The sequence below is a fragment of the Peromyscus maniculatus genome, chromosome 14 (genome assembly GCF_049852395.1).
Source record: "Peromyscus maniculatus bairdii isolate BWxNUB_F1_BW_parent chromosome 14, HU_Pman_BW_mat_3.1, whole genome shotgun sequence".
In the NCBI taxonomy this organism is placed as follows: domain Eukaryota; kingdom Metazoa; phylum Chordata; class Mammalia; order Rodentia; family Cricetidae; genus Peromyscus; species Peromyscus maniculatus.
Window position 1 is genome coordinate 1080256 of NC_134865.1, and position 27052 is coordinate 1107307.

Below are 27052 nucleotides of genomic sequence, written 5' to 3' on the forward strand. Positions count from 1 at the left end.
TTTAAGTTGTTTTTTGTGTATGGTGAGAAGTAGGAAGCCAAGTGTGGTGGCATGTGCCTTTAATTTGTTCCACAGATATAATCACACAGAGACAAAATACAAGAATATATATAAATATAAATGCCCCTCAAATAAGGGACCGTTTAATCAACTGTGGTTTATTCACCTATGAAATATAATACAATTGCAAAGAATGAGGAGGCTCATTTGCAATAAATGCCACTGCATATTCTAATAACTCAAGATACAACATAGTATGCACAACATGTCTAACTCTGAGAAATATGTGAGTGTTTGGAATGTTTGAGGGGTAAGAAGGAACATGGCACAGACCGAATTGGTTGACAGGGTTGCATGGGGTCAGATCAGTCGGAGGGAGATGAGAGATCTGGGAGAATTTGAGACAAGGTGGGTGTCTTAGGGTTTCTACTGCTATAAAGAGACACCAGGACCACAGCAACTCTTACAAAGGAAAACATTTAATTGGGGTGGCTCCCTTAAAGTTCATAGGTTCAGTTCATTACCATTACCATGGGACATGGTGGTGTGCAGGTAGACATGGTGCTGGAGGAGTAGCTGAGTGTCCTATATCCTGGCTTGCAGGCAACAGGAAGTATCACAAGAAACACTGGGCAGTATCTTAGCATATCCGAGACCTCAAATCCCACCTCCACAGTGACATACTTCCTCCAGCAAAGTCACACCAACTCCAACAAAGCCATACTTCCTAATAGGTCCACTCCCATTGGGGACAATTTTCTTAAACAAGCACTCTAGCACTGAGCTATCTCCTGTGTCCGCCCTAAACCAAGATTTGTCCTCATCAGATCTCTGCCTTCTTGAATATGTTTTCTTAAACTAAACTTAGAATCAATTCCCCAAACAGTATTCAAGTCTCAAAAGAGAAAAAGAAAGGAAACAGGGGTCAGAAGCGAGCCAGGTAGGGAAAGCGTTTCACTATGGTGGATATGGACAGATGCTCAGAAGCAGAGAACCACCTGGCTATGGTCTGAATATGCTCTGTTCCCTCTAAGACATGTTGAAATTGGTTCCCATGGAGAGGTGGAGGGACCATTAGGAAGTGATAAGGTCATGAAAACTCTTGTGAACATATTGTTGTCTTTCTTGAAGGACTCCGTGAATTCTCAGAAGTGTGTGAAGTTCTGCTCTTGCAGGACTAGATTAATCACAGCAGGAGAGGACTTAAAATGCTGGTGCTGGCTGTTACGGACAAGGAAGCTTCTTCTGCAGTGGCATCGATGACTGCAGACTCACAGTTGAGAGTGAGAGACACTGAAGACAACCTCTCCCCCGCCCCCACCCCTGAGAGAACCGGTCTAGACAGGAAGCCATTGAAGAGAGTCCTTTACAGTACAATATGTGTTCCTTTTCTGAGGCAAACCAAAGGTATATTTTCAAGGTTCTGCTGCTATCAGCAGCGTTGATGGAGGATTTCTTATACATTTGTAATAGATAGAAATAAACCAGAAAAAAAGAAGAAAAAAAAGTGGTGGAGGAAAAGGTGAATACTGCAAGAATACTCAAAAGGGCTGAGAGTTGCAAACGCCAAGATTGGCTTTGCATAGTAAATGGAATAGAACAGCTCTGAACTATAGCTTACTTTTCCTGGTTTGGTCTGACAGAATGATTGAATGCTTTTGTACAAAAATCAGAGCCTTAAAAACAAGGATTTGGTGAGATTGTAAAATGGTGTGCCACTTTGGCAAAACAGTCTGGTGGTTGGTCAAAATGCAAAACATTGTTACTCTGTTACTCAACAATTCTACCCTTAGGAATATAACCTCAAACTACTGAAAATGTGCACCTATGAAACATGTACATGAAGGTTTACAGCAGTGTGTTGCTAATAGTAAAAAAGTTAAAACAACTCAAATAGCTATCAAATACTGGAGAGAAATAAAATGTGGCTTATTCATACAATAGAATATTATTAAGACATAAAAATGAATGAGAAACTAACAGATTAAATGACTTTGGTGAACCTTCATAATTTCATTTGTAGATCTTTCCATTTCTAATTTATAAATACATTTGGGGTTATAAATTATAAATGTACTGCCTCCTGTCAACATTGTATACTTCTATTTGATGATTTCTGTGTCAAACATTATATGGAAATGTTTCCAAGTATTTTCTGTATTAACTGTGAATGAATAGAACAAAATAAATTGCCTGTGATGGGGGAAAAAAAAATGTGATAAAATGCTGAAGTGCAGCTCTTCCCAGCTGATGGCTTCCAGCAGGGGCATAGGAAAGGACTCAGTTTTCTTTAAGGTGCAGGCTTCCAGCAGGGGCATAGGAAAGGACTCAGTTTTCTTTAAGGTGCAGGTCACTGGGTGTTTGACCATGCTCCAATGAGTGTATGGGTAACACAAGTTGGACTTGGTGTATTTTTCTTTTTTTCTTTTTTCGGAGAGGGCACAAAGGTGGGGGGGTGGGGGTGGACCTGGGAAGACTGGGAAGCAAGTATGCTCAGGGTGCATTGTGTATAATTCCCAGATAAGCGATAAAAATATTAAGTTGGAAAAAACTGTTTCAAAAGTCTTTAATGTTAGAAATCCCTCCCCATCCCCCTCCCCTCCCCTGTGCCTCAGTGCTCTACTCCATTAATCCTCCTGTTCCATTATCTACTCTACAGAAGTTAATGGTAAGCCATTATTACTGAAATCACCACATACTTGAGTCATAAGTTGTAAAGAAATCAAGCTGGTACCAACCTGGAATCTTCATCCCTACTGGTTAGCTTTCATAGAGCTGGAAGGTTCTATGTACACTAACAGGGAAGCAAAGTAATCAAGAGTCTTAGCTAGCTGTGAACTGTGTGAGCTACAATAACCACCAGGCAATAGTTTCTCACTGGTGCAACAGTGGCATGAATGTTATAGGAGCAACCAGCCACTTTTTCTGATTAGATGTGACGCCCACTCCAGATGGAACCCAGATCTGGTACTAGTGACTGAACCAAACCTGTGCCTGGCTTAGCGGAGAACTTATTATTCCTCTGCTAAATGCACAAAGTAATAAACTGTGCCTTAAGTTCTTACCTTTATATCCAAAAATCAGTGCCTATTTCAATCCTCATCAGAGAAACTTCTTTTTGCAGTAGATGGTAATTAATCCAGAGACCCACAACTGGTCATTACTCAGAGAATGAGACATTACAGAGTTCTTAGCTCTAAATGGGACATCTATAGCACACTGGGCTCAGGTTACAGCAGAGAGGCAAGGAGGATTATAAGAGCTGGATGCAGCAAGCAGTATCTGCCAGACACAGCAGGGTCCGTGCACGCTGTACTCACAGCAGCCGTGACTGCACGGACAAGACCTGCACCAGATAAGTCAGCAGGGTCCCAGCATGGATGGGGGCGGGGACTCATGAAGTCCCATTACTAGCTGAGGATCTACTGGCAAATGATGGCTGCTGGGAGATGGAGAGCCGGTTCTCTTTAGAGATGTGGGCTCTGAGAGGCCACCCACATTCCAACAGATGGTCCTTACCCATGCACATACAGGCACCCTAAATGGACTTGGTAGGTTTAAAAACAGAGCACATGACGCTGTGGGGGAAAAGGGCTGAGGGGTAGAAAGGGGAGAAAATGGAAGGAAGGAATGAGAGTTGATCAAAATAGGAAAGAAGAGTGAAGCTGCCCCGACATGCTGTCTCTCTGGACAGCCCCTTGCCCTTCAGTTTTCTGTCATGTTAGGACACTCATTAGACACGAGCCATGTGACCATGTGCTTACCCACCTTAAGAGACTGAGTCACAATAAATCTCTTTTCTTCAAAAAAATCATCCAGTCTCAGGTTTTCTGTCACAGCAACAGAAAACGGACACAGAAACAAACATGTTCTTTCAAGTTTTTGCATACTGGATTTTGTATTCTAAGCAGAGAAATTCTAATCTTTTTTTTTTTTTTTTTTTTTTTTTGGTTTTTCGAGACAGGGTTTCTCTGTGTAGCTTTGCGCCTTTCCTGGAACTCACTTGGTAGTCCGGGCTGGCCTCGAACTCACAGAGATCCGCCTGCCTCTGCCTCCCGAGTGCTGGGATTAAAGGCGTGCGCCACCACCGCCCGGCTGAGAAATTCTAATCTTATGTGATATTTCTAAGCCACCATAAGCTGGTACTCAGTTATTGAATTTTGATATGCAGAAAGAGAAATTTAAAAAAATTAGAACAAACAGAGCAAATAATCATTATTATATAACAGAAATACTATCAGAATGTGTTACTAATTTTCTTAACTTAAACTTTGTAAAGAAAAAAAAAACTATATTCTATCTGTTCAACAAATATTAAACCAGGAGAGATAACCAGCTCTGAGTTTGCTAGAAATATTTTAGAGAAAATACATGGTGCCTAGGAAACTGTATCTTGGCAACAAAAATGTAAAGGGACTGTTACTTTTCTTTGAAGTCTAATGATAGAACCTGAATTTCTAGTGAAGGACCCTCTGTCTGTTTAAATGCTGAGAATGTCTCCAAAGTAACAGCGTTCCACAGAGAGCCTGGGGGAGCTAAGGAGACACAACAGAAGGTTAATTCATGAAGAGGAATCGCAGAGCAGGAGCAGAGTCCTGGGCTAGAAAGAGATGGCGTACTAGGCGCGTCTCAAAGCACTGATGCATAGCGATTAGGTACTGCTGCTGCTGCTGCAGATGCAGCTGAGGAACAGCACTCAAAGCGGCAATGCCAATCCTGCAGCCTCGGAGCCTGGGAAAGAATAAGGAAACCACTTAGCAGGGTTTTGATTTATTTTTATTTGGAAGCAAAATTCCATACATCATCCCAAATCTGTCAGCAACCACAAATCTCTATGTGTTTGCTTGCCTGTGACTTCACTCTGAGAGCACTGTGTGTATACATACCTCAACAGAAAAAGAAAGAAACTAATGCAAAGGAAGTTCAAATTCCTGACAGGGATACAGGGAAAACCTCCGTCTTCCAAGCAAAGACACATTAGTTAAAAAGAAATAAACCTTCAAAGCCAGCCTGGTCTACAGAGTGAGTTCCAGGACAGCCAGAGCTGTTACACAGAGAAACCCTGTCTCAAAAAACAAAGGAAAAAAAAAGAGCCGGGTGGTGGTGGTGGCGGCGGCGGCGGCGGCGGCGGCGGCGGCGCACGCCTTTAAGGCCAGCACTCGGGAGGCAGAGGCAGGCAGATCTCTGTGAGTTCGAGGCCAGCCTGGTCTCCAAAGCGAGTTCCAGGAAAGGCACAAAGCTACACAGAGGATCCCTGTCTTAAAAAACAAAAAAACAAAAAAAAAAAAAAAAAGAAAAGAAATAAACCTTTCTGGTAAGTGTGTGTGTGTGTGTGTGTGTGTGTGTGTGTGTGTGTGTGTTCTCACATGCACATATATACACATTATATATACACTTGGTGTTGGAATTAATGAAAAATTAAAAATGCATATAATTTCTGCCCCAAACAACTCCATTTCCTGGATCTATCCTAAGGAAATCATCAGAACTAAGCACATGTATTTATAACAGATTCATAACAACATTATTTATATGGTGACAAATCAGAAATAATCTAAAGGTCTAATTGGGGGATATTGTAAATAAATTGTGGCACAGGTATTTTATGTGAAATATACAGTCATTGGAAGTCACAGCTCAGCAGTTCAGGGCACCGGGTGCTGAAGAGGACCTGGGTTCCATTCCCAAAACCCACAGAGCAGCTCACAACCATCTGTGACTCCAGGCCCAGAGGATCTGACACTCTCTTCTGACTTCTGCAGGTACTTCATGCATGTAGTGCACAGACATGCATTCGGGCAAAGATTCAAACACACAAAATGTAAAAAAAAAAAAATAATAATAAAATCTAAACATAAAAACAATTCAAATGGTGGGTATTTGGTAGCAAGAATACTTCACATGTGACTATTTAACTTTACAGAATTAAACTTAACTGAGTTAAATATTTGGTTCCTCACTATTGTCTGCCCTGTTTAACATGTTCAACAGCCACACTGGCCTATGTCTGCTCACACTGGACCACTGCAGGTATGGAACGTCTCTGTTACCACAGAAGGCATTGCAGCTACACAACATACATTCTGACTAGAATAACTCAAGCACACAGTTAATAAGGTGAAATTTAGGAAAGTCTATACTATTGTGGATAGTTAATTAAAACCCAATGAGAATAAATTACATCAACATATATTAGAAACAAAATTACCACTTAGAGAAAATAGATAGCCATATATATCTATATAGATATACTAATATATATATATATGTATATATGTATATATGTAATGGACAATTTGGGTGTATCTTACATTTTTCAAGTTAATAAAGAATAAAAGAATATGTATAAAAAAGTAAGAGATGCACAGAAATTAGGTAAATACAGTAGAAAAAAAGACACTGAATAATTAGAGATAAAAGACACACAAATTTTTAAAAAGGAATTTAAACCAAGAAAAATAATAGAAACCAAGAGCAATTGCACTGTGTGAATAAATGGACAGGTTCTAAGAAAGGTATGAATTACTAGAAGTGACTCTAGGAGAAACAGAAAGCACTAATTGCTCTAAAACCAATGCAGAAATTGGATCAACAGTTCAAAATCTTATTTTAGAGACAGCAGTTTAGGGTGATTTAATAGACTAGTTTCCTGGAACTGGGTCATTATCTTATATTAACTGATACAAATAATAGAAAAATAAATAGCTTCTACTCATTTTATAATCTTAATATAATCTTGACATTTTAATACTAAAGTCAAATAAAGAAAGTACAAGGAAAGAAATTTACTATAAACTTGTTTGTAAATATCTTAACCAAAGGATTAACAAGCTCAGCAATGTATTTCAAAAGGTAACACTGAGTAGCCTAGCTTTATTGTAGGGTCAACAGATGACTTTAATAGAGATTCAGTAATGTACTGAAACATCCTAATAAATTAAAGAAAAATCATATTGTTTGAATGCATGACAAAAATTATTCATTAGCAAATCTGCTCGTGTTCAATATTCAGTGATTATTTTTAAAACTATAATTAAAAGACAAGGACAATCCCTAGGAGGCCCACCCTTTTCTGAAGGGAAATAGAGAAGTGGATCTGGGGGGAAGGAAGGTAGTGGGGAGGGCCTGGGAGGAGAGGAGGGAGGGGAAACTGCAGTCGGGATATAATATATGAGAGAAGAATAAATAAATAAGGGTTTAGGACATAGCTCAGTAGTAGAACACTTGCCTAGAATGTGCAACACCCTACGCTGAATCCTTAATACCATCTCTCCCTCCCCAAGCACACATACAAAATAAAGAGAACAGGAAAACATTTATTTATTTATCTGTTTGCTTGTTTGTTTATTTATTTATTTGGTTTTTTTGAGACAGAGTTTCTTTGTGTAATCCTGGATGTCCTAGAACTCACTCTGCAGACCAGGCTGGACTCGAATTCACAGAGATCCACCTGCCTCTGCTTCCCAAGTGCTGGGTTTAAAGGTGTGTGCCACCATGGCCTGGCAAGAATAGAAAATTAGAAAAAAGAAGGGAAGGAAGGAGGGAGGAGAGAAGAAAGAAGAGAGGGTGGGAGGGAAGGAGAGAGGGTAGGAAAGGAGGGAGGGAGGGAGGGGGAGAGAGAAACAGAGAGAGAAGGAAGAAAGAAAGAAAGAAAGAGAGAGAGAGAGAGAGAGAGAGAGAGAAAGAGAGAGAGAGAGAGAGAGAGAGAGAGAGAGAGAGAGAAAGAAAGAAAGAAAGAAAGAAAGAAAGAAAGAAAGAAAGAAAGAAAGAAAGAAAGAAAGAAAGGAGGAAAGAAAGAAAGAAAGAAAGGCCTTGACCTTTTGTAGTAGAACAAGGAGAAGAGTGGGGAGAATTTTGGGAACACTGGGGTCTCCCGAAGGCATGCAAAGTTGAGGAACAAGCCTGGCAGTCAACTGCAGTTAATTTCAGTCACTGTTAGCTCTTCGCTCAGAAGCAGGTATCCATCTCATACCCTACTCCCAGCCCCATTTCCTGGAAGAGTGTGTGTGCAGGTTAGAACCAGGATGGACAACAAGGACTTTGTTCTCCAAAATTTGGTATCTATATTCTCACTGTTAAGTGTAGCTTTGATCATGGAAGGGTACCCACAAGCAGGAAGCTGCTGTTGAAAGCTCTCTCACTGTGGCTCATGTAGACTTCTGTCTTAGTTGGGGTTTCTATCTGTGAAAAAAACATCATGACCATGGCAAATCTTTTTTTTTTTTTTTTTTTAACTTTCTCAAAACAGCGTTTCTCTGTATAACCGCCGTGGCTGTCCTAGAACTCACTTTGTAGCTCAGGCTGGTCTCGAACTCGCAGAGATCCACCTGCCTCTGCCTCCTGAGAGCTGGGATTAAAGGCACCGCCCAGTCCACAGAAACTCTTATAAAGGAAAACATTTAAGTGGGGCTGGCTTACAGATCAGATGTTTAGTCCATTATCACGGTGAGAAGCATGGCAGCATGCAGGCAGACATTGTGCTGGAGAGGTAGCTGAGTGATCTACATCTGGATTGGCAGGCAGTAGGAAGAGAGTGCCACACCTGGGCCTGGCTGGAGCATCTGAAACCTTAAAACCCACCCACTAGTGAAATTCTTCCTCCAACAAGGCCACAGCTACTCTTACAAAGCCACACCTCCTGTTCAGTCCAACTTAGCAAGAGGGACTCCATTTTCACCTAGACCACCGCCTCAACAGAGGGAAATGACTACCCCCTAAAACTTTTTTATCCCAGATTTCTAGGAAATGGCTTGACCCCAAATGCCCAGGAAACAGCCTAACCACAAAAGCTCCACTCTCTCCTGAGTGGATGGCTCTAAGCTGGGGTAGAATCACAAAGCCCAGAGGCTCCCTAATAGGCTGGGGTCCGCCACCCTGGAAAGTCCCTAACCGTGTCCCCCATGTTCTGTTAAGATTTGCAGATTTTTCCTTTAAAGTGCTTGCTCTCCCATGCCTTGAGGACTCAGTCTGCTGCGGGGCATACATGGGCTGCAAAGAGGGTGCCGAGAGAAATTCAGATAGAGCTGAAGCTTTAAGGTGTTTACGCAGAGAGTGGATACAAATGGTGAGAAAGGAAGTTAGCTCAAGTTATTTATGCTAAGATAAGATACTAAAAACAAGAGACAGTGTCAGGGCATAAACATCTTGTAAATAGGGTGACCTTTAAAATGATTGGTTGGTTCCTTCATCCCCCCCAGGGTTCTGAGGTTTTCTGGTATAAAAGAAAGCTTACTGCCTATCAATAAAGGAGTTCTTGCTTGACTTGAGTTCTTGCTTGACTTGACTCCACACTGTGGCTGATTGTCTCCTGGTAAGAGGGAGGCTGGGAAACGGGGGTGGGGGGGGGGTGGGGGGGGTGTGTGGGGGGGGTGTGTGTGGTGGTGAGCGGCTTGCACTTGCCTTTCCTCGGTTCCAGGCCACCTCTTCACAGGTGACCCAAGTTCCCGGTGGGGCAGGTCCCCACAGTCTGCATCCTGACACCAGCCGCCTCCCTGATATATCAGCCTTTTCGATAAATTTTGTTTGCTCGAACTTGGTCTTCCTGGTGGGTAATTTCTGGTTTCACAGACCCTAACACTCCTAATGGTGCCACTCACTAGGGGCCTACTGGGTGCCATTTTCATTTGAACCACCACAGCTTCCAAAGGTCTCGAAGGACTGCTACCTCACCCCACCTCCTGTTTCTCCTTCTGTCCTCTGCAAAGTCAGAGGGCATTCAAAAGCCATGGATACACAGGGGAAAGTGACCACTCCCCATGCTCAAAGAAAGATGGCAACCCGGGAAAGACACGAGGCACCTTGAGTTTGTGGTTCACACTGACACAACAATTAAAACAATTTATTTTACTTTATCTTATTTTATTTTTGTTTTTCTGAGACAGGGTTTCTCTGTGTAGCCCTGCCTGTCCTGGAACTCACTCTAGACCACACTAGCTTTGAACTCACAGAGCTCTGCCTGCCTCTGCCTCCTGAGTTCTAGGATTAAAGGTGTGTGCCACCACCGCCTGGCTAACTTTTTTTTTAATAGCAAGCCATGGGGACAGCCTGAATATGACTTCTATAATTAGCATGTATTTGATTTAGAGGTCCACTTCTCAGCACATCGCAAGGCACACAAACAGGAAAGTGTGACTTGTTTAAAAGAAAACCAAAACAAAACACAGCAATCCTCCCAGAGAAAGATAAGATGACAGGTCTGCTGGAGAATGAGTTAAAAGCTTTCTCACGGTACCTCAGACATGCAGCATGTCAAGTAAATGTTAGCGGGAGCACTGTAGCTGGAATATAGCGAGTCAATGCTGTATGGAAAGTAAAATCTCAGGTAAGGAAGTACACAGGCAAACCTAAGAGCTATTGTTATTTCAACAGTAGAATGAATGCAGCGCAAATGTCAGTAGAGAGACAAGAAACTTAAAGGAAACAGATTCCATAGCTGGAAAGTACAAGTGAAATGAAAATTGTACTGGAAGGGTTTAAAAGCAGATTTGAGCAAGGAAAAAAACAAAAAGTACTGAAAACAGATCAGTTTTTAATTACTCTGTCTAAAGAACAAAAATAGAAAAGGGGTCTTGAGAGTGACTTAGTTGATAAAGCATGTGCTACGAAGCCATGTAAATCCTATGCACTGGTAAACGCCATGTCCTCGGGATGGGAGGCAGAGACCAGAGGATGCCTGGGTCTTGACAGCCAGATTGACCTTCAGGTTTCATGAGAGGCCCTTGTCTCAAAAAATAAGATGGAAAGCCGGGCGGTGGCGGCGCACGCCTTTAATCCCAGCACTCGGGAGGCAGAGGCAGGCGGATCTCTGTGAGTTCAGGGCCAGCCTGGGCTACAGAGCAAGATCCAGGAAAGGCATAAAGCTACACAGAGAAACCCTGTCTGGAAAAATCAAAAATAAATAAATACATACATACATACATACATACATACATACATACATACATAAATAAATAGAATTTAATGAGATGGAGAGTGATTGAGGAACCCATCTGACATCAACCTCTGGCTTACACACACACACACACACACACACACACACACACACACACACACACAAACTCAGATACATGCATATATACATAAAAAGAAAGATGATTTTAAAAAGTGAATACAGCCTAAGAAACCTGAGAACACCATCCGATGTGCCAGAAAATACACTGTAGGAATTAGAAAGATCAATTGAAAAATAGTAACTAAACTTGATGAAATATATGGATTAAAAAAATCTAGTAAGTTCAACACACACATAAAACTAGCTAATTTTCATATTTTTGGCAATTACATAATACTCTTACATAACTAGTAGATGACGGGGAAATTCTACAATTTAGTGCAAATCAAAGCAAAGAGCCATAGTCTTTAGAACAGCTTAAGACAAAACAAAACAAACAAAAAAGAAAAGTGGGAGCTGGAGAAGTGGCTCCAGTTAGAACACTGACCGCTCTTCCAGAGAACCTGGGTTCGATTCCCAGCACCCACATGGTAGTTCACAACCACCTGTTACTCCAGTACCATGGAATCTGATACCATCTTCTGGCCTTCTTAGGCACCACACATGCATGTGGTGTACAGATATACATATAGACAAAATATCCACACACATCAAATGAAATTAAAAACACCTATGAAAAAGGATTACCAAAAATGTTGAAAATTACAGTAAAAAAAGTGTCGAAAGATTAACTTGAGTGCACTGTTAGTGAGAGTGTAAATGATACAGGTGCTGTAAAGCAGAATAGTACTTTGTCAAAAAATTACCAAGTGATCCAACAATCACATTTCTGTGTATCCACTCAAAACAAATGAAAGCCGTGTGTGGTGGTTTGAATGACAATGGTCCCAACAGGCGCTTACATTTGAATACCTGGTCACAGTTGTGGAACTGTTTGGGGAAGAGTAGGAGCCGTGGCCTTGTTGGAGGAGGTGTGTCCCTGGGGGGTGGCATCTGAAGTTTCAAAAGCCCACACAATTGGCTCTTCCTCTGCCTTCTTGTGGATAAGGCTCTAAGATCTCAGCTACTGCTCCAGCACCATGCCTGCCTGCCACTGTGCTCCCCACCGTGATGGTCATGGACTCACCCTCATAGACTCTTTCTTCTGTAAGCTGCCTTGGTCATTCATGCTGTCTCTCCACAGCAACAGAACAGTAACTAAGAAGTTGGTACCAGGGAGTGGGCTATTGTTAGGACGGATGAGAACATGCTGTTTGGTGGAGGGATGTGGAAAACTTTGGACTTTGGATTAGGAAAGTGGTTGAACACGGCAAGTGGGACTTAATGGGACATGCTAGTAGGAACTTAGAGGATAGTAGTGCTGAGAGCCGTGTGGACTATGGAGGCCCCGTGATGTGGGATGTCCTTTTTTATGCTGCGAATATGTGTTGCTTTTATTGGTTGATGAATAAAGCTGCTTTGGCCTATGGAAAAAATAGAACATAGCTAGGTGGGAAAGTCAAACTGAATACAGGGAAAAAGAAGGGCAGAGTCAAGAGAGACGCCAGCCAGCCAGCTACCCAAGGAACAACATGCCAGCCGACTGAAATGGGTTAACTAAGATATAGGAGCTAGCTAGTAATAAGCCTGAGGCATCAGCCAAACATTTATAATTAATATAAGCCTCTGAGTGATAATTTTACAAGTGGCTGAAGGACCAGACTGGATGCAGAAAAGCCTCTGGCTACAGCCCAGCTCAAGAGGTTTCAAGGTGTTGGGGGGATAATATTAGCAACTGGGCTAGAGACCACTCTTATGCTGTTTTGGCAAAGAATGTGGCTAATTTTTGCCCTTGTCCTAAAAATCTGCCTCAAACTATATTGAAAAGTTTTAGACTAATTTTATTGGCAGAAGAGATTTCAAGACAGTCTACTATTGATATGTCACATGGTATTTGCGATCACTCTTATGCAGATCTACAATAAAAAAGAGCAAGCAGGGCAAAAAGAAATAGAAAACATACAGTTTGAAGAGAAAAAGAGCCTCAGAAAATTTATGTTGGAGCCAAGGTTTGTACTGAAAGGGGTAAGGAGACATAGACTAAAGGAAGTGGTGCCCTCAGGATGAGAGCCCCCCCAACACCCAGATAATTCTACAATTTGTAAAAATAAAAGGCCCAAGATTATCCTTTCCTAAAGAAAAAATATAAGACGTGAAGTCTCAAAAAGAAATTTCACATCAATTTTTACAGAACATTTACAACAAATAGCAAAAGTATGGAAACAACCCAATGCCTATCTACTGATAGAAGAATAAACGAAATGTGATGTATATTTTGTTTGTACATTGTATATGTATTGTTTTGTTTACTGTATATGCACAATGAAGCATCACTTGTGTTTGCAATGGAAGAGAATTCTGACATATGCTAAAATCTAAATAAGCATAGAAAAGAATCAAGTGAACAAGTCAATTACAAAAAGATAAATACTATAACATTGCATTTATATGAAACACAAATCACAGAGAAAGAAAATCCAATGTTGGTCTTAAGGGGCTGAGAGGAGAATGGACGGGGAAGTGTGCTTAACAGGTGAGGAGTTTCAGTTTTACAGTGAATTTAAAATGGATGTAGTGATAGATACACAATATGAGCATTTAATGTCGCTGAATCAAACACTTAAAATGGTAAAACTATGTTATGTATATTTTACAATAAAAAAAATCCTGAAAAGAATAAGTACAATCATTTAAAATCAGGTAAGAAACTATGTTTAAACTTTCAGATATGGCAAGATTTCTTATGCTGTAAAAATCACAAACCATGAGATGTGGGTGAGCCAGCCCCAAAGTTGTGAACATGGGAGAGCTGTCCCCATTACTCACTTGTCCTGTGACGGCATGGGCGGGGGAGGGATGCCCCTGTACCCATCAACGCCTAAGCCAGGTGGGAGAGCTGGCCCTGAGGTCATAAACTCAGGAGAGCTGTCTCTGACCCCACCAGCAGCACCACTCGGGAGAGCAGGCCCTGTACCTCGCCTGGGCAACACAGCAGAGCCAGCTCTGCTGGCGAGGTGTGGGTGAGTCAGCCTGGAAGGTATGTGTGTGAGAGAGATGTCCCCACTACAAATCTGTCATGCAGGGGTGTGGGTGGGGCAAAGATGCCCCCCTGACCCTTTGCCCCTCACTGCCTGTCACAGATGCGCGAGCTGACCTTCCCCTTACCAGCTGCAGCACTCAGGAAAGTGGGCCCTGCTCCATGCCTGGGCAGCACAGTAGAGCTGACCCTGTTGGTATAGGCTCGGGTGAGATAGCCCAAAGGCTGTGGGAGTGGGACAGCTGGCCACACCCCACTTATCTGCCATGCCCTTCCCCCCACACCACCCATCAATACCTGAGGCAGGTGGAAGAGCTGGCTGAGGTCATAAAAGTGAGAGAGCTACCCCTGCCCCTCATCAGCTGCAGCACTTGGAAGAGTGGCCCCTACACCTCGTCTGGACAACACAGTAGAGCTGGCCCTGAAAGTGTAGGTGAAAGCAGAACTGGTCCCGCCCCTTGCTCATTGCTGCAAGGAGTGAACTAGCCAGGATGATGTAGGAAGAGCTCACCCTGGTGGTGAGGACAAGGGAGGGCTGGCAGGCTGACCAACCCTGCAACCACCCTGGAGGGAGTGTTGGTCCTGTGGACCCAGGGCTGCAGCAGGACCTCCATGACACAGGGCAGCAACAGGATGTCCAGGAAGAGTTCCATTGAGGGCCCAGAGTCAATGGTGTAGCAGAGACCAGGGTCTTCAAATCAGACCAATAATTCTTTGCAATGAACACCTGCATGCAAAATGTATGGATAAAGGGGTTTACTCTGTGGCTTTACTGCATCATACTGCAGCTTCCACAAAAAAGATTTTTCCTTTCTCTTTCTCCTCCCCTCCCCTTTTTTATCTTAAATTTTGTTTTATTTTATTCTGGGGAGGAGGAGAGAGGTGGGAAGGATTGGGAGGCATGATGTAAAAGACACAAAGAATAAATAAAAAGAAAGTTAAAAAAATAATCACAAACCATAAAGGGGAATATTGATTAATGTGACGATATTTAAACATAAAAAGTCATATCACAAAACAGGATCTGCACAAAAAAGATACATAAAGAATTCAGAAAATCAAGAAGATGAAAAAAACATAACGGGGAAAGGACAAGCAGGCATAGAGTGGAACTCGTGATGTAAAGACACAGGAACTCATGCTCACACTCAGCACAGGCGGGCTGAGAAAATCATGGGGCCGCATGCTACATTACACCACTCCCTACGACACCAAGAGTGCGTGAGGAGACAGGGCGAACAAAATATTTTGCTTTTGGAAAAGTGCACACTCTAGATTGCATTTACATTACACTGTGACATTTCATCTCCTAGAAATGTCATAGAAGCTACACCCATGAAATCTCATCAGCCTGGCTGCCTCAACAAGAACTGAACAAAGGCAATACCAGTAGACATGGAAGAGGGAGATCTCATGGGGCTTCAACCCTAGACAAAGAACTACAGGCAACTAAGGAATGCCGAGAGCAGGAGACAGAGTTTTCCCCAGGGAGGAGCCCCCAAACTGGCTATCCAACACCAAATGGTCAGCGGAAATTATCTGTACACAAGTAACTTTATATGGACTGAGGAGGATGTATTTACATAGCTAGGAATGTATGTGCATTTATATACATTTGTAACAACAATTAAAGAAATAGAGGTCATGAGTCTGAGAGAGCACAGAAGGCATGCATGAGAGGAGTCAGAAAGAAGAAAGGGGAAATGATGCAATTATATCTTAATTTCAAAAAAAATTTAAGTGTAAGCCGGGCAGTGGTGGCGCACACCTTTAATCCCAGCACTCGGGAGGCAGAGCCAGGTGGATCTCTGTGAGTTCGAGGCCAGCCTGGGCTACAGAGTGAGTTCCAGGAAAGGCACAAAGCTACACAGAGAAACCCTGTCTCAAAAAAACAAAAAAACAAAAAAAAAAATTTAAGTGTAAAACTAAGACAGTCCTGGTGGTGCAAGCCTATAACGCTAGCTACTTAGGATGTTGAGGACAGTAAGCCTGAGCTACAGAGTGAGTTCACGGTTAGCCTGAGCAACTTAATGAGACTCAGTCTTAAAATAAAAAGCAAAAAATGTACTGAGAATATAGTTCAGTGGCAGAGTGCTTGCCAAACTGATACAGGGCACAGCTCACTCCCCAAGACTACAAGAAAGAAGTAAATAAAAAATAGAACTAAATAATCTTAGGTACATCTATTCACTTAGGAACATATTGGGCTCCTGATTTAAGAAGGGAGGGACATATATTTACTTAGTGGAACTATTCAAATTATCCGGAGGAGAAGAACATGGAGTGTGTAAATGTGTTCAGCTCTGTAGGGGAAGGAGAGGATGCCACTAAGGAGGGCCACATGAAGAGTGAGGGAAAACTGATAAAGTTCAGCTGGAGGGAAGGGACACAGGATCACCATTACTTTAAAGCCGAATATGTGTATTTTATATGCTCTTTTCATAAAGATATTCATATGAATTGTTATGGTAAAGAAAAGCTTTCAAACCTAAAAACCTTTTCAAGAGTGGAAATATCTTAGGGTGGATCATTTTCCGAGTGAGCACAGGATCTCATTTATAGTTAGTCTGGACTAAAGGTAAGCTTGATTGATAAGGGGACAAAGGTGTAACCTGGGAATCATCAAAACAACTCAGTATCAGAACCTAAGTCTGCGCGTGTGTGCATGTGTGTGTGCATGTGTGTGTGCATGTGTGTGTGTATGCGTGTGTACATGTGTGCATACATGTTTGTGTGTGTATGTGTTTGTGAGTGCTTGTGTATGTGTCCGTGTGTGCATGTGAATGTGTGTTCTGTGGAATAATCTTTTTGTACACTGTGAAGATGTGTCTTTGCCAAGGTGTGCTGTGGATATCACTCTATATAAATAAAACACTGATGGCCAGTGACCAGACAGGAAGTGTAGGAGGGACAAGGAGAGAGGAGAATTGGGGAAACAGGAAGAAGGAGGGAGAGACACTGCAGCCACCGCCAGGACAAGCAGCATGTAAAGATGCTGATAAGCCACCAGCCACATGGCAAGGTATAGATTTATAGAAATGGGTTAATTTAAGATATAAGAACAGTTAGCATGAAGCCTGCCACGGCCACAGTTTATAAATAATATAAGCGTCTGAGTGATTATTTTATACGAGGATTGTGGGACTGCGGGGCTTGGTGGAACCTGGAGAGAAGCTCTCCAGCAACAAAGGTGCCTTCTGATTGGTTTAGTAAAGGCTGACTAACCTGTAGCAAGGCAGGAGATGTAGGTGGGACAGCCTGACAGAGGACAAGAGCCTCAAGCAGACACAGAGAAAAACAGATGAACGTGCTGTGTGGAAAGAAGGTACCGCCATGTGGTAGAGGGTAGATAAGAAATATGGGTTAATTTAAAATGTGTTAGCTAGTAACGACCTGAGCTACTGGCTGAGCATTTATAATTAATAATAATTTCCTGCATGGTTATTTGGGGAGTGGCTGCTGAAACACAGAGAAATTCCGCCTACATATGTGCACGTACATTTGTGCATACATGTGTGAGTACATGGGCATGTGCATGTGTGTACATGTGTGTGCATATATGTGTGCATATATATGTATGAATGGGGTGTGTGTGTGTGTACACATATCAAAACTATCTGGAAAGAGAAGCAGTGGAATCAAGTTAAATGAGAAAAATTCAGGAGGTGAGACTATACAGCACATGTTATATATATGTGTGTGTGTCAAACAGCACATATTATATAAATGTGTGTGTCATACAGCACATGTTTTGTGTGTGTGTGTGTGTGTGTGTGAGAGAGAGAGAGAGAGAGAGAGAGAGAGAGAGAGAGAGAGAGAGAGAGAGAGAGAGAGAGATACAGTACATGTGGAACCTAACAGAAATTTAGGAATTTGTGGTTTTGTTTCATAAGGACAAGGTCTGAAGAAAAACATCCCTCCCAGGGTCACGTGTTTGAACACGTGGCTCCCCACTGGTGGCACTGTGTGGCAATGCTGTGGACTTTTAGGAGGTGGGAGGTTTGTTGGAGGAAGTGGGTCAATGGGAGTGGACCATAGGTTTTATAGCGAGGCCCTACTTCCCGTCTGCTCTTCCTGCTTCCTGTTGATCACCTTGTGTTTTGAGGCCATGCCTCCTATCTTCGTGGGCTGTCTCCCTTCTTCTTATTTAGGATGTGTTCGCAGGCGGTTTTTCACGAAGGCAAGAAAAGTGACTAACAGGCGTGACCCCTTTCTAAACAGGAGACAACAAGCAATAGTGACCACAAACAATAGCCCAGCTTGACGGCAGTTTTTAAAGTCAACTTCACACTTAAGTAGCCTGGAAGAGAGTGGGATCCTGACCTAGAATGTACTCTGTACCCTTTAGGACTACAGTAAGAAGAGTGTGGCATCCTACGTAGATCTGACCTCTGTCCTGAGTGACTCCTAACCCACCAGCTTTCCCATGTCCTCCCGTATGACTGACCACAGTCATCCCGACCATCACAACCTCCATCACACCCTGTCATGTGTGGTCTGACATGCGGAGTTCTCCCAGGTAAATGCCTGGTGCTGGGCATGTGCTCTTTCTGCCAGAGACATCAGCTCTGTTCTACTCTAATTAAACCCATTTCACCAGAATGTTCTTTAGCTTCTTTGACATTATCTGTATTTCCTAAACACACAAAGGCAAACTCACTTAAACATTTATACCACATCAGTAGTGGGAATGACCTAAAGAAAATGTCTTTCCAATCTTTTTCTGTGCTGTACAAACACTGCTCACATGCTCCAAGACAGCAGGGTTTTCCTGATTCCCAACACCACACACCAGAGTAGACATGGGAGAAAGCAGCTGTGTCCTCTGAGACAATCTCAGCTCTGAAACCTGGGAATGGGATTGACATCAGGACCTTGCGTCACACCTTTGAAAGCTTCTTCTAGATCAAAACCTAGAGTTGGATCCAGACCTGGTCTTTGATCTAAGACCCTACAAACAATCCTTTCTAATTACACAGTACTTCTTTACTTTATTTTCTTTGGTCCACTTCAAATTCTAACTTTCTCTCCCACCCTCCACTCAATGCTCATTATTGGTTGTACCAGTGGACCTCAGGTCTGATGACTCACATTCACTCTGTTTTTTAAATCTCAGTTCTCTCATTCCCAAACTTCAAGAATACACTTAGCAAATTTGTTAAATTATAATTTCCATATCTTCCTTCTTCAATATTAGCCCATTTACCACAGTTCTGCTCATAATTGTATTATATCCATATTGTTGTTAATTTTCCCTCAAATACAAAACCAGAAACCTAAAACTTCCTAACCTAAAATTCCCACAAATGCCTTTTCTACAAATAGAAATTTCTTATATTTATTGTAAAGCTAAGACAATTTTTGTTTCAAGGCAGCCCAAGTTAAAACTTTATTTCAAACATTTTTGTAAGGTATTATTGTCCTGTCAGTTTTTGTCAAACTGTAAAGACTAAATTCTTACATTGTATCTCAAGTTTTTGAGGAAGTTAAATGAACAGAAATAAACAAACAACAAGGTATACACTGTTGCTCTGTTTCGGGTAGATGTCCTCCAGCCTGCACTGAAGAAAGACTGCTTTCTGGGCTACTGTTTCTGATACTCATCTGTCCCCTTTACCTCCCACACTAGCACACTTTATCTGCTTTTCTAGTCCAAGGTGATTGAGTTTATAGAGCATTGATCTCTTCCACCAGCTCAGTCCTAGATAAGCTTGTTGTGACAGCTGCTGGCATCTGCTCTAGCTGCTAGTCCTCATACAGGGACTGTGGGAACAACCAATCCTGACTTAAACCCTAGCTCTAGAACACAGAAACCATGGAGCCTCGGGCAAGTTCCTTGGGGTCTCTAATCTCAGATTTCCCATCATTAAAACAGTAATAATGCTTACCCTTGAAAAGCTGCCTCTTAAGTGCTTACATATACTCAAACTACCTGCATGCAGATTCGGGTTCAGGTGGTGGATTCTCAGTTCTGTTCACCCCTGGGCTTCCCAGTGGTGTCTCCAAGTATGATCCTCAACACAACCTCCAACTCTGGTGGACAACACAAGTGTTTGTACTCTTTGCCTCCCTGGTCTCTGCAAGACCTAAAAGGCAGTGTCCCCTCGTGAAGATACCATCTCAGAGTTCTACAGGGTCCTGAGCTTTTAGGTACAGACTGGCAAAGGCCCACCTTGTTCTTTCCTTGGGGATCACTGCATTTCCCAGGTCTGGGTTATCCACTTTGTCTCATTATTTTTTCTCTATGATATCTCTGATGATAGCTAGCTGGAAGGACCACTGTACTGCTCTTTAAGCATCAACAGACTATTTCTCAGAAGAGAGACCTGCTGCTTCTTATGAGAACCTGTTTTCCTGACCTCATACCCCAACTCATTCATTTGTAAAAACACTCCACGTTACAAAAGGTAAATCAGAAGAAACTCTAGCTTCTAACCACAGTTCTCTAACTCACAAAATATACGATTTTTAACTAAGTCATTTATCCTACCAGTGACTTCCATTTTTTTCCATCTGTAAAATATAGTAAGCACAATTATTTAAAAGGCTAAAGACAAAACGGGATAATGAAAATGAATTTGCATGGGACACGGAGTCCTGCGCAACTGTGGACAGAATCACCTACTCAAAGAGGTGGTTCACCTGGAACAGAGGTGAAGATCAAAGAATCTGAAACAGCTGGACACGCCCATCTAGCACTTACCAACCCTGGCATTAAACATAAAAAGTGGAGATTAGCGTGTCTGCCTCACATGGTGTTACTTCAATGATGTAAGCCTCTATTGCTATCATTAAATACCTACTGTGTGCTAGACACACAGTACTATACCAGGCGTTGTAAATAAAATGGAATTTAACAGCTTTGTTAAAACGTCTACCTCTTATTACTACAATTCCTAAATGATTGATTTTATATATACTTCATAGCAAGTAAAAACCTGTCATGAAGCATTCCCACAGGACACTGAGGACACGCTCCACAATCCCAGTGTTTATCTTCAATGGGAGTTTCCAGTGGGCACATAATGACTCTGGCACGTCCCCCTAATTTATCACTTACGTTTATATTGTCCTGATAATTTTGGAGTAAACTGTTCGGAAGATAATTCTGTCAAACACAAATGAGCTAAGAGACTGCTTCTCAAAGTAACATCACAGACTGTCTGTTCCTTTGCCACCCCCAATACTAGTCAAAACACACATTTCTAGGCCCTAATTCAGGCCTGTTGACTCAAAACCCCTGGCTGGATGCTGTGGGAACCTTCATTTCTATTAATTTTCCAATTTGTTCTTATGTAAATCCCACTTGAGAATGGCATGGGGGGTGGGCTACCCAAGAAACCTGTAACCAAATACTGAAGAATAATGAGTGAAAGCATAATAAAGAAGAATTCTTAGAATAAACAGCCACATGCCTGGCTCCTAGCAGGGTGGAGTCAACGATCCAATCCAGGGATCAAGACAAAAATTAGAGTTGAACATATGCACCTTCACCGTGAATGGTCAATAGTGTTCAAATTCCTATTCCAGAGCAAGAACGGGAATGGAAAGGGACACTGGAGACCTTTACCCAAGTTTTCAAAGGAAGCAAAGACTGTGCTTGCGGAATTGAAATTCAGGCTTGGTGATCTGGGGAAATGAAATTGCTTCTCTTAAATTTAGTCAACTACTGCCTGCCTGTTCCACCTCTCCACAGCAACCAGGACTCTAGGGTACTCTCTCAAATGCAAGCTTGCCCACAGGAGGGGCACACACCACATCAACAGGAGGCAAGGAGGCATTATGATCTTTTCACAAAAGGAAACAGAAATAACGAACTAGAAGGTCCATCTATCCTCTTAGGAGGCAGAAACAGAGCTGGAGACCGAGCACCAAGGAGCACTCCTAGTGGGCGTGAACTTTCAAAACAATAACAATGCAAGGCCAGTAGAACCCAATATTTCTCTATACACCACCTTGTCTGTGGTTGGAGATCCACACTGGTTCCGATCATAAAATGTGTTTATAGGGCTTTAATTAAGATGCTGATGAGCTAGCCACTGTGCCTGCAAGAAATAGGGAGCCCAACCCGACAAGGCAGCCCAGCCTGCCCACACTCCTCCAGATCTGGTCTGGAACAGCAAAGCGGGCGGGGCGCGGTTTCTCCTGCATCGCTGCGCTCCTCTCCGTTCAGCCTGCGTGAGCACCGCCCACCCACTCGCGCGTGAACCCACTGGGCCCAGCCCTTCCTTAGGCCCGGTGCTGAATCATGAACCCAGTATCTCCACAAGGTAAAAATCGAAGAACAAAGCCAGTCTTGAGGCTAGTCTGAATAGATCCGGGTTGGGCGGCAGGCTACAAACCCCAATTCTGCTCGCCCTCTCCCCCATCCCTCCACCAACCCCAAACTGAAGTAAGTGTGCAGTGCTAGGGACTCTCAGGAGGGTCCCCATATCCCAGGCTGCTGAGACGCGTCTGCAGCACAGTGTCCTAGCTCGCGCGCTCCGCCTCATTGTTCCACCGCCCGCCCAGAGCCCGCCAGCATCCGAATAAGCCCTTGCTCCAGAGAGCAGACTGGGGCTCCACCTGCTCCAGATCGACCCTTTGCCCCTCTTCGCCCGCAACCACAGCTCTAGACCACCTTCTGAGCCAAGCTTCTAACCTATCTCAAGGGCGGAGCCCAGAGCTCAGAGTCCATAGGGTGCTGTCCAAATGCTGGGAGGAGGCAGCTCGCAGGGAACGGGAAGGAGCCGCAGGCCGGGCCTGCACCAGGCTCCGCACTGGTGACAGCGCGATTCCTCGCAGCAGTGAGCAGTCTGCAGAGGCAGGCGCTCGGCAGCAGAAAACACAGGGCCAGACCCTCTGAAGGCTGCACAAGTTACCGATTGCTACTCACCCCAACTGTTTCTGTCCCTGCGGCTCTTGGCCATGGCGGTCCTTGGGCTGGTGGTGGCGAGGTGCTGTCACTGCGCTTGTGGTCGTCTCCAGGGCCGCAGGTTGCTGGCAGTAAGAGGCTCTGTGCCCGCTCTGGGCGCAGTTCGCTCAGACTCTGAGGATGTTGCTGTGGCGCTGGTGGGAAGGACCGGGGAGGAAAAGGGAGGAGAAAGCGGATGAACCAAGCTCAGCATCACCAGCTGGAGTTCACACAAATACCAGCGTCACACCCTCTGTACCTTAGCCCACCCCTAAACTGTGAAGACAGCGAGAGACTATATACCGCAATCTTTTCAACACACACACACACACACACACATACACACACACACACAAATAAACAGCACCCCAGCACACACTCACAGAATTTAAAAGCATTATCTTTTAAACATAAACAGAAGCACATAAACCATCATTATTCTGGCTGCTCCAACACATGCTAGCAACATCTGGACAAATTAAAGTGCTCTGCATTATCCCCCAGGTATCTTTTAAGTTTTCATTTTAGAAGGTCATATTTTAAAAAGAAGATACCTTGTATTGTTGTAAATGTACACTAAGCAAGTCTGAGTCTTATAATTAGGCTAATTTAGATCAAAGTAAGCTAGAGATTAACTGTAATCTGTAACTGCTCAGTGTCTAATGGAACATCTCAAAGTTGCAAAGACAGTCTGAAGTTATATACAGTCTGACAGCAAACATCTGAAGGAAAAACAGGCTCGCTCCATCGTCAGGGTGTACAGGATGCTTCGGCAGCTATAAAGGTTGCAGCAAATTTCAAGGAAAATGCAACAAATACTAAAACATATTCTTACTTTAAAATAAAAAGTCTCTGCCTCTCTGCCCAAACTTCAGTGTGGTCAGGATCCTGTAGACCCACCCCTTCACACTCTGACCACTAGATCCTTCCATCCCATTCACCTCCTCAGTTTGTCCTGTTCACACTCTACTGATCCACACAATGCCAGCCTCTCAATGACCAGACCCATGGTCTCTACTTAGGGCATGTTACAACAACTCCTCACTTTCGTAGAAGCCATTTTCCCTCTTAGTGAAATAATTTATGGGTAAATACTATGAAATTGGACATCACAAAAAAACCTTCGGTAAATGACTGCACATATAGTATGCCTTCAACTATTCTCCAAGGACGTTTTACCTAATGATTTCAGTAATCCTGGTATTCTTGTCTGAATGACATGTATATTAATTATTTTAAATGGGAATTTAAAAATAATTCTATAATTTCTTTTACATTTTACAGTTAGATGCTCTCTCTATCAAACACACACACACATACACACACACACACACACACACACACACACACACACTTTTATATATTGAGCAACACTAGGGTGGTTTGAATGAGGTATCTCCCAAGTATCTTGAGCATTTGAATGCTCTGTCTTCAGTTGGTGGCACTGTTTCGGTAGGTTTACCAGATGTGGCCTTGCTGGAGGAAGTATGTCACTAAGGGCAGGTTCTGAGAGCCTGCTTGATGCTTGCAGTTGGAAATGTGAGCCTTAGCTATTCCTACCACCCTGCCTGCCTGCTGCCATGCTTCCCAGCCTAGATGGTAATGGACCCTTATCCCTCTAGAACTGAAGCCCAAAACAAACCCTTCCTTTAAGTTGCCTTGGTCATTGTCTTAGTTAGGGTATCTGTTGTTACGATGAAACACCATGACCAAAAAGCAGGTTGGGGAGGAAAGGGTTTATTTGGCTGACTCTTCCACATCACTCAATGTTCTTCATCAAAGGAAGTCAGGACAGGAACTCAAACAGGGTGGGAACCTAGAGGCAGGAGCTGATGCAGAAGCCATGGAGGGGAGCTGCTTACTGGCTTGCTCCCTATGGCTTGCTTAGCCTGCTTTCTTATATAACTAACCCAGAACCAAGGATGGCACCACACACAATGGGCTGGGTCCTCCCTCACTGATCATTAATTAAGAAAATGCCCTACAGCTAGATCATATGGAGGCATCTTCTCAATTGAGGCTCCCTCCTTTGAGTTAACTCTAGCTTGTGACAAGTTGACATAAAACTAGCCAGCATCGTCATGGTGTTGTGTCACAGCAACAACAACAAAAAAGAACTATAGATTCATGGACTCTTTAAAGACGGTTCATTGCCATCCTTCCTTACTTTTTACGAGTGCATGTATATGTGTGCAGATGTTTGCGCTTGTAGAGGTCAGAGGAGGATGCCCAGGGTCCTGCTCTGTCACTCTCTGCCTTACTCAATCGAGACGGAGTCTCTCATTAGCCCTGGAGCTCACCAACTAGCCTAGGCCGGCTGTTAGCAAGGGCTAAAGCTCCTGCTGTCTCTCCCCTACCTAGCACGGGGGTTATAGGCACCAGCGCTATACTTGGCTTTTACACGGTAGAGATCTGAACTCGGGTCATCAAATGTACACAACATTTGATGTCCACTGAGCCATTTCACCTGCTTCTGGTGTTTTACAGTTATAACCCACACACAAACATAACAAATAACTCTTTATGTTTATTTTCATGTGGTTTAAAGTTATTTCTTTTTAACCATTAACTTAATAAACCCCAAGGAAATATTGCCCACACATTGAGGAGTAGTTGAATAAAATGTGATCTATCTGCACAATGCACTATTATGAGTCTTTAAAAAATTCAGTTGGTCATTATCAACTGTCAAAATTAATTTCCACCCATTTAAGTGGAAGATGGATCAAATAATAATATAACCTCCCATAAAATAGAAAATGCTATAAAATAATGTTTCTATTTATCTATGCAATGGACATGGTAAAACTAACTCAGAAGGCACTGAGACAGGTTGCTGATGGGAGGTAGGCAGGAGCAGGAGAATGGAAATGGCAGGAAGGGCTGTGGGTACTCACATTCCCCACGCATAGCTTGTGCACATAATTCTCTTACAGCCACGACAGTTTCACAGTCTCCAAAATAAATAAGTGAACTAACCAGGTTGTGGACGGAATTATTTTTAGCATTTTGGCCAGGATCAAGTACAATGTGGAAGGAACAAAAGTCCAGCTGCAAAACTCCATCTAAAACACAAGTGGAGGCCATCCACGTGGTTCAGGGTGGAAAGGTGCTTGCTGCCAAGCCTCACAGCCTGGGTTCAGTCCTCAAACCTACACGGTAGAAGAGAAGAACTACCTCCAGCAACGTATCCTCTGACCTCTATACATCCTCTCCTACAAACACTAAGTAAATGTAAAAATTAATCAATAACATAAAGAGAGTCAACTTAACCCAACACTTGGGAGGAAAGAGGATTTCAAGCCCAAGGCTAGTCTTGAACAAGTAAGTTCAGGGCCAAAGTGAGCTACATAATGAGAACCTGAAAAAAAAAAGTTAAACCAACAGGAACTAAATACAAGAATTGCGCTCTTTTGTTGTTCTGTTTGCTTAGCACACATGGTTAGAAATTATGTGTACACTAGGATTAAAGAGATGTAAAGCACATAATGACAGAGATAGAGTTACCTAAGGTTTAGAATACAGGAGGGGGAGAATAGAATGAACTCTGAGACACTGAATTGTAATATGACATAATAAAAATACAATAATCTGAAATTTTAAGTAGCTAAACTTAAGATGTTTCATATGTCTCAAGTGAACCAAATGGCTAGTAGAACATGAAATGATGACATTTTCACTCATTCCAGAAATGCAAAACCACATGATACCACTTCACATCTGGAGTGACTATAACCAAGAGAGGCAATAGAAGGCACTGACGAGTGTGTAGGAAAACTAACACCTTCACACACTACAGGTGAAAATATAAAATGCTGCAGCAACATGAGAAAGGAGTCCGGTCCTTCCGCAAACTAAACACAGGATGACTATGTGACTCGGCAATTCTCCGCCTAGGTATGTATCCCAAAGAAATGACAGTGGCAGTCCACACAGAGACTCGTACAGCAATGTTAGCGTTGATAATATGAAAAAGTAGACGCAACTCACCTCCACAGGCTCATAGAAAGTGGCACTCTTAGGATGTGTGGCCTTGTTGGAAGAAGTGTGTCAGTGGGGTGGGCTTTGAGGTCTCAGATATTCAAGCCAGGCCCAGTGTCACCTCTTCCCCTGCTGCCTGCCAATTCCCATG

The 27052-nt window shown here is 42.9% G+C and overlaps 1 protein-coding gene across 4 annotated transcripts in view; it reads right to left on the reverse strand.

Moving 5' to 3' along the window:
* The window catches only part of Atl1 (atlastin GTPase 1), a 63362-nt gene extending 40287 nt beyond the window's left edge, over positions 1-23075 (reverse strand). For 3 of the 4 annotated variants that reach the window (XM_006985444.4, XM_076550553.1, XM_076550552.1), the window contains exon 1: positions 22903-23075. In XM_006985444.4, the coding sequence (XP_006985506.1) occupies positions 22903-22936 (34 nt within the window). In that variant the 5' untranslated portion in view covers positions 22937-23075. The remainder of the gene's footprint in view (positions 1-22902) is intronic. The other variant, XM_016003904.3, reaches the window with a different exon arrangement.
* Between the last annotated feature and the right edge of the window lie 3977 nt (positions 23076-27052).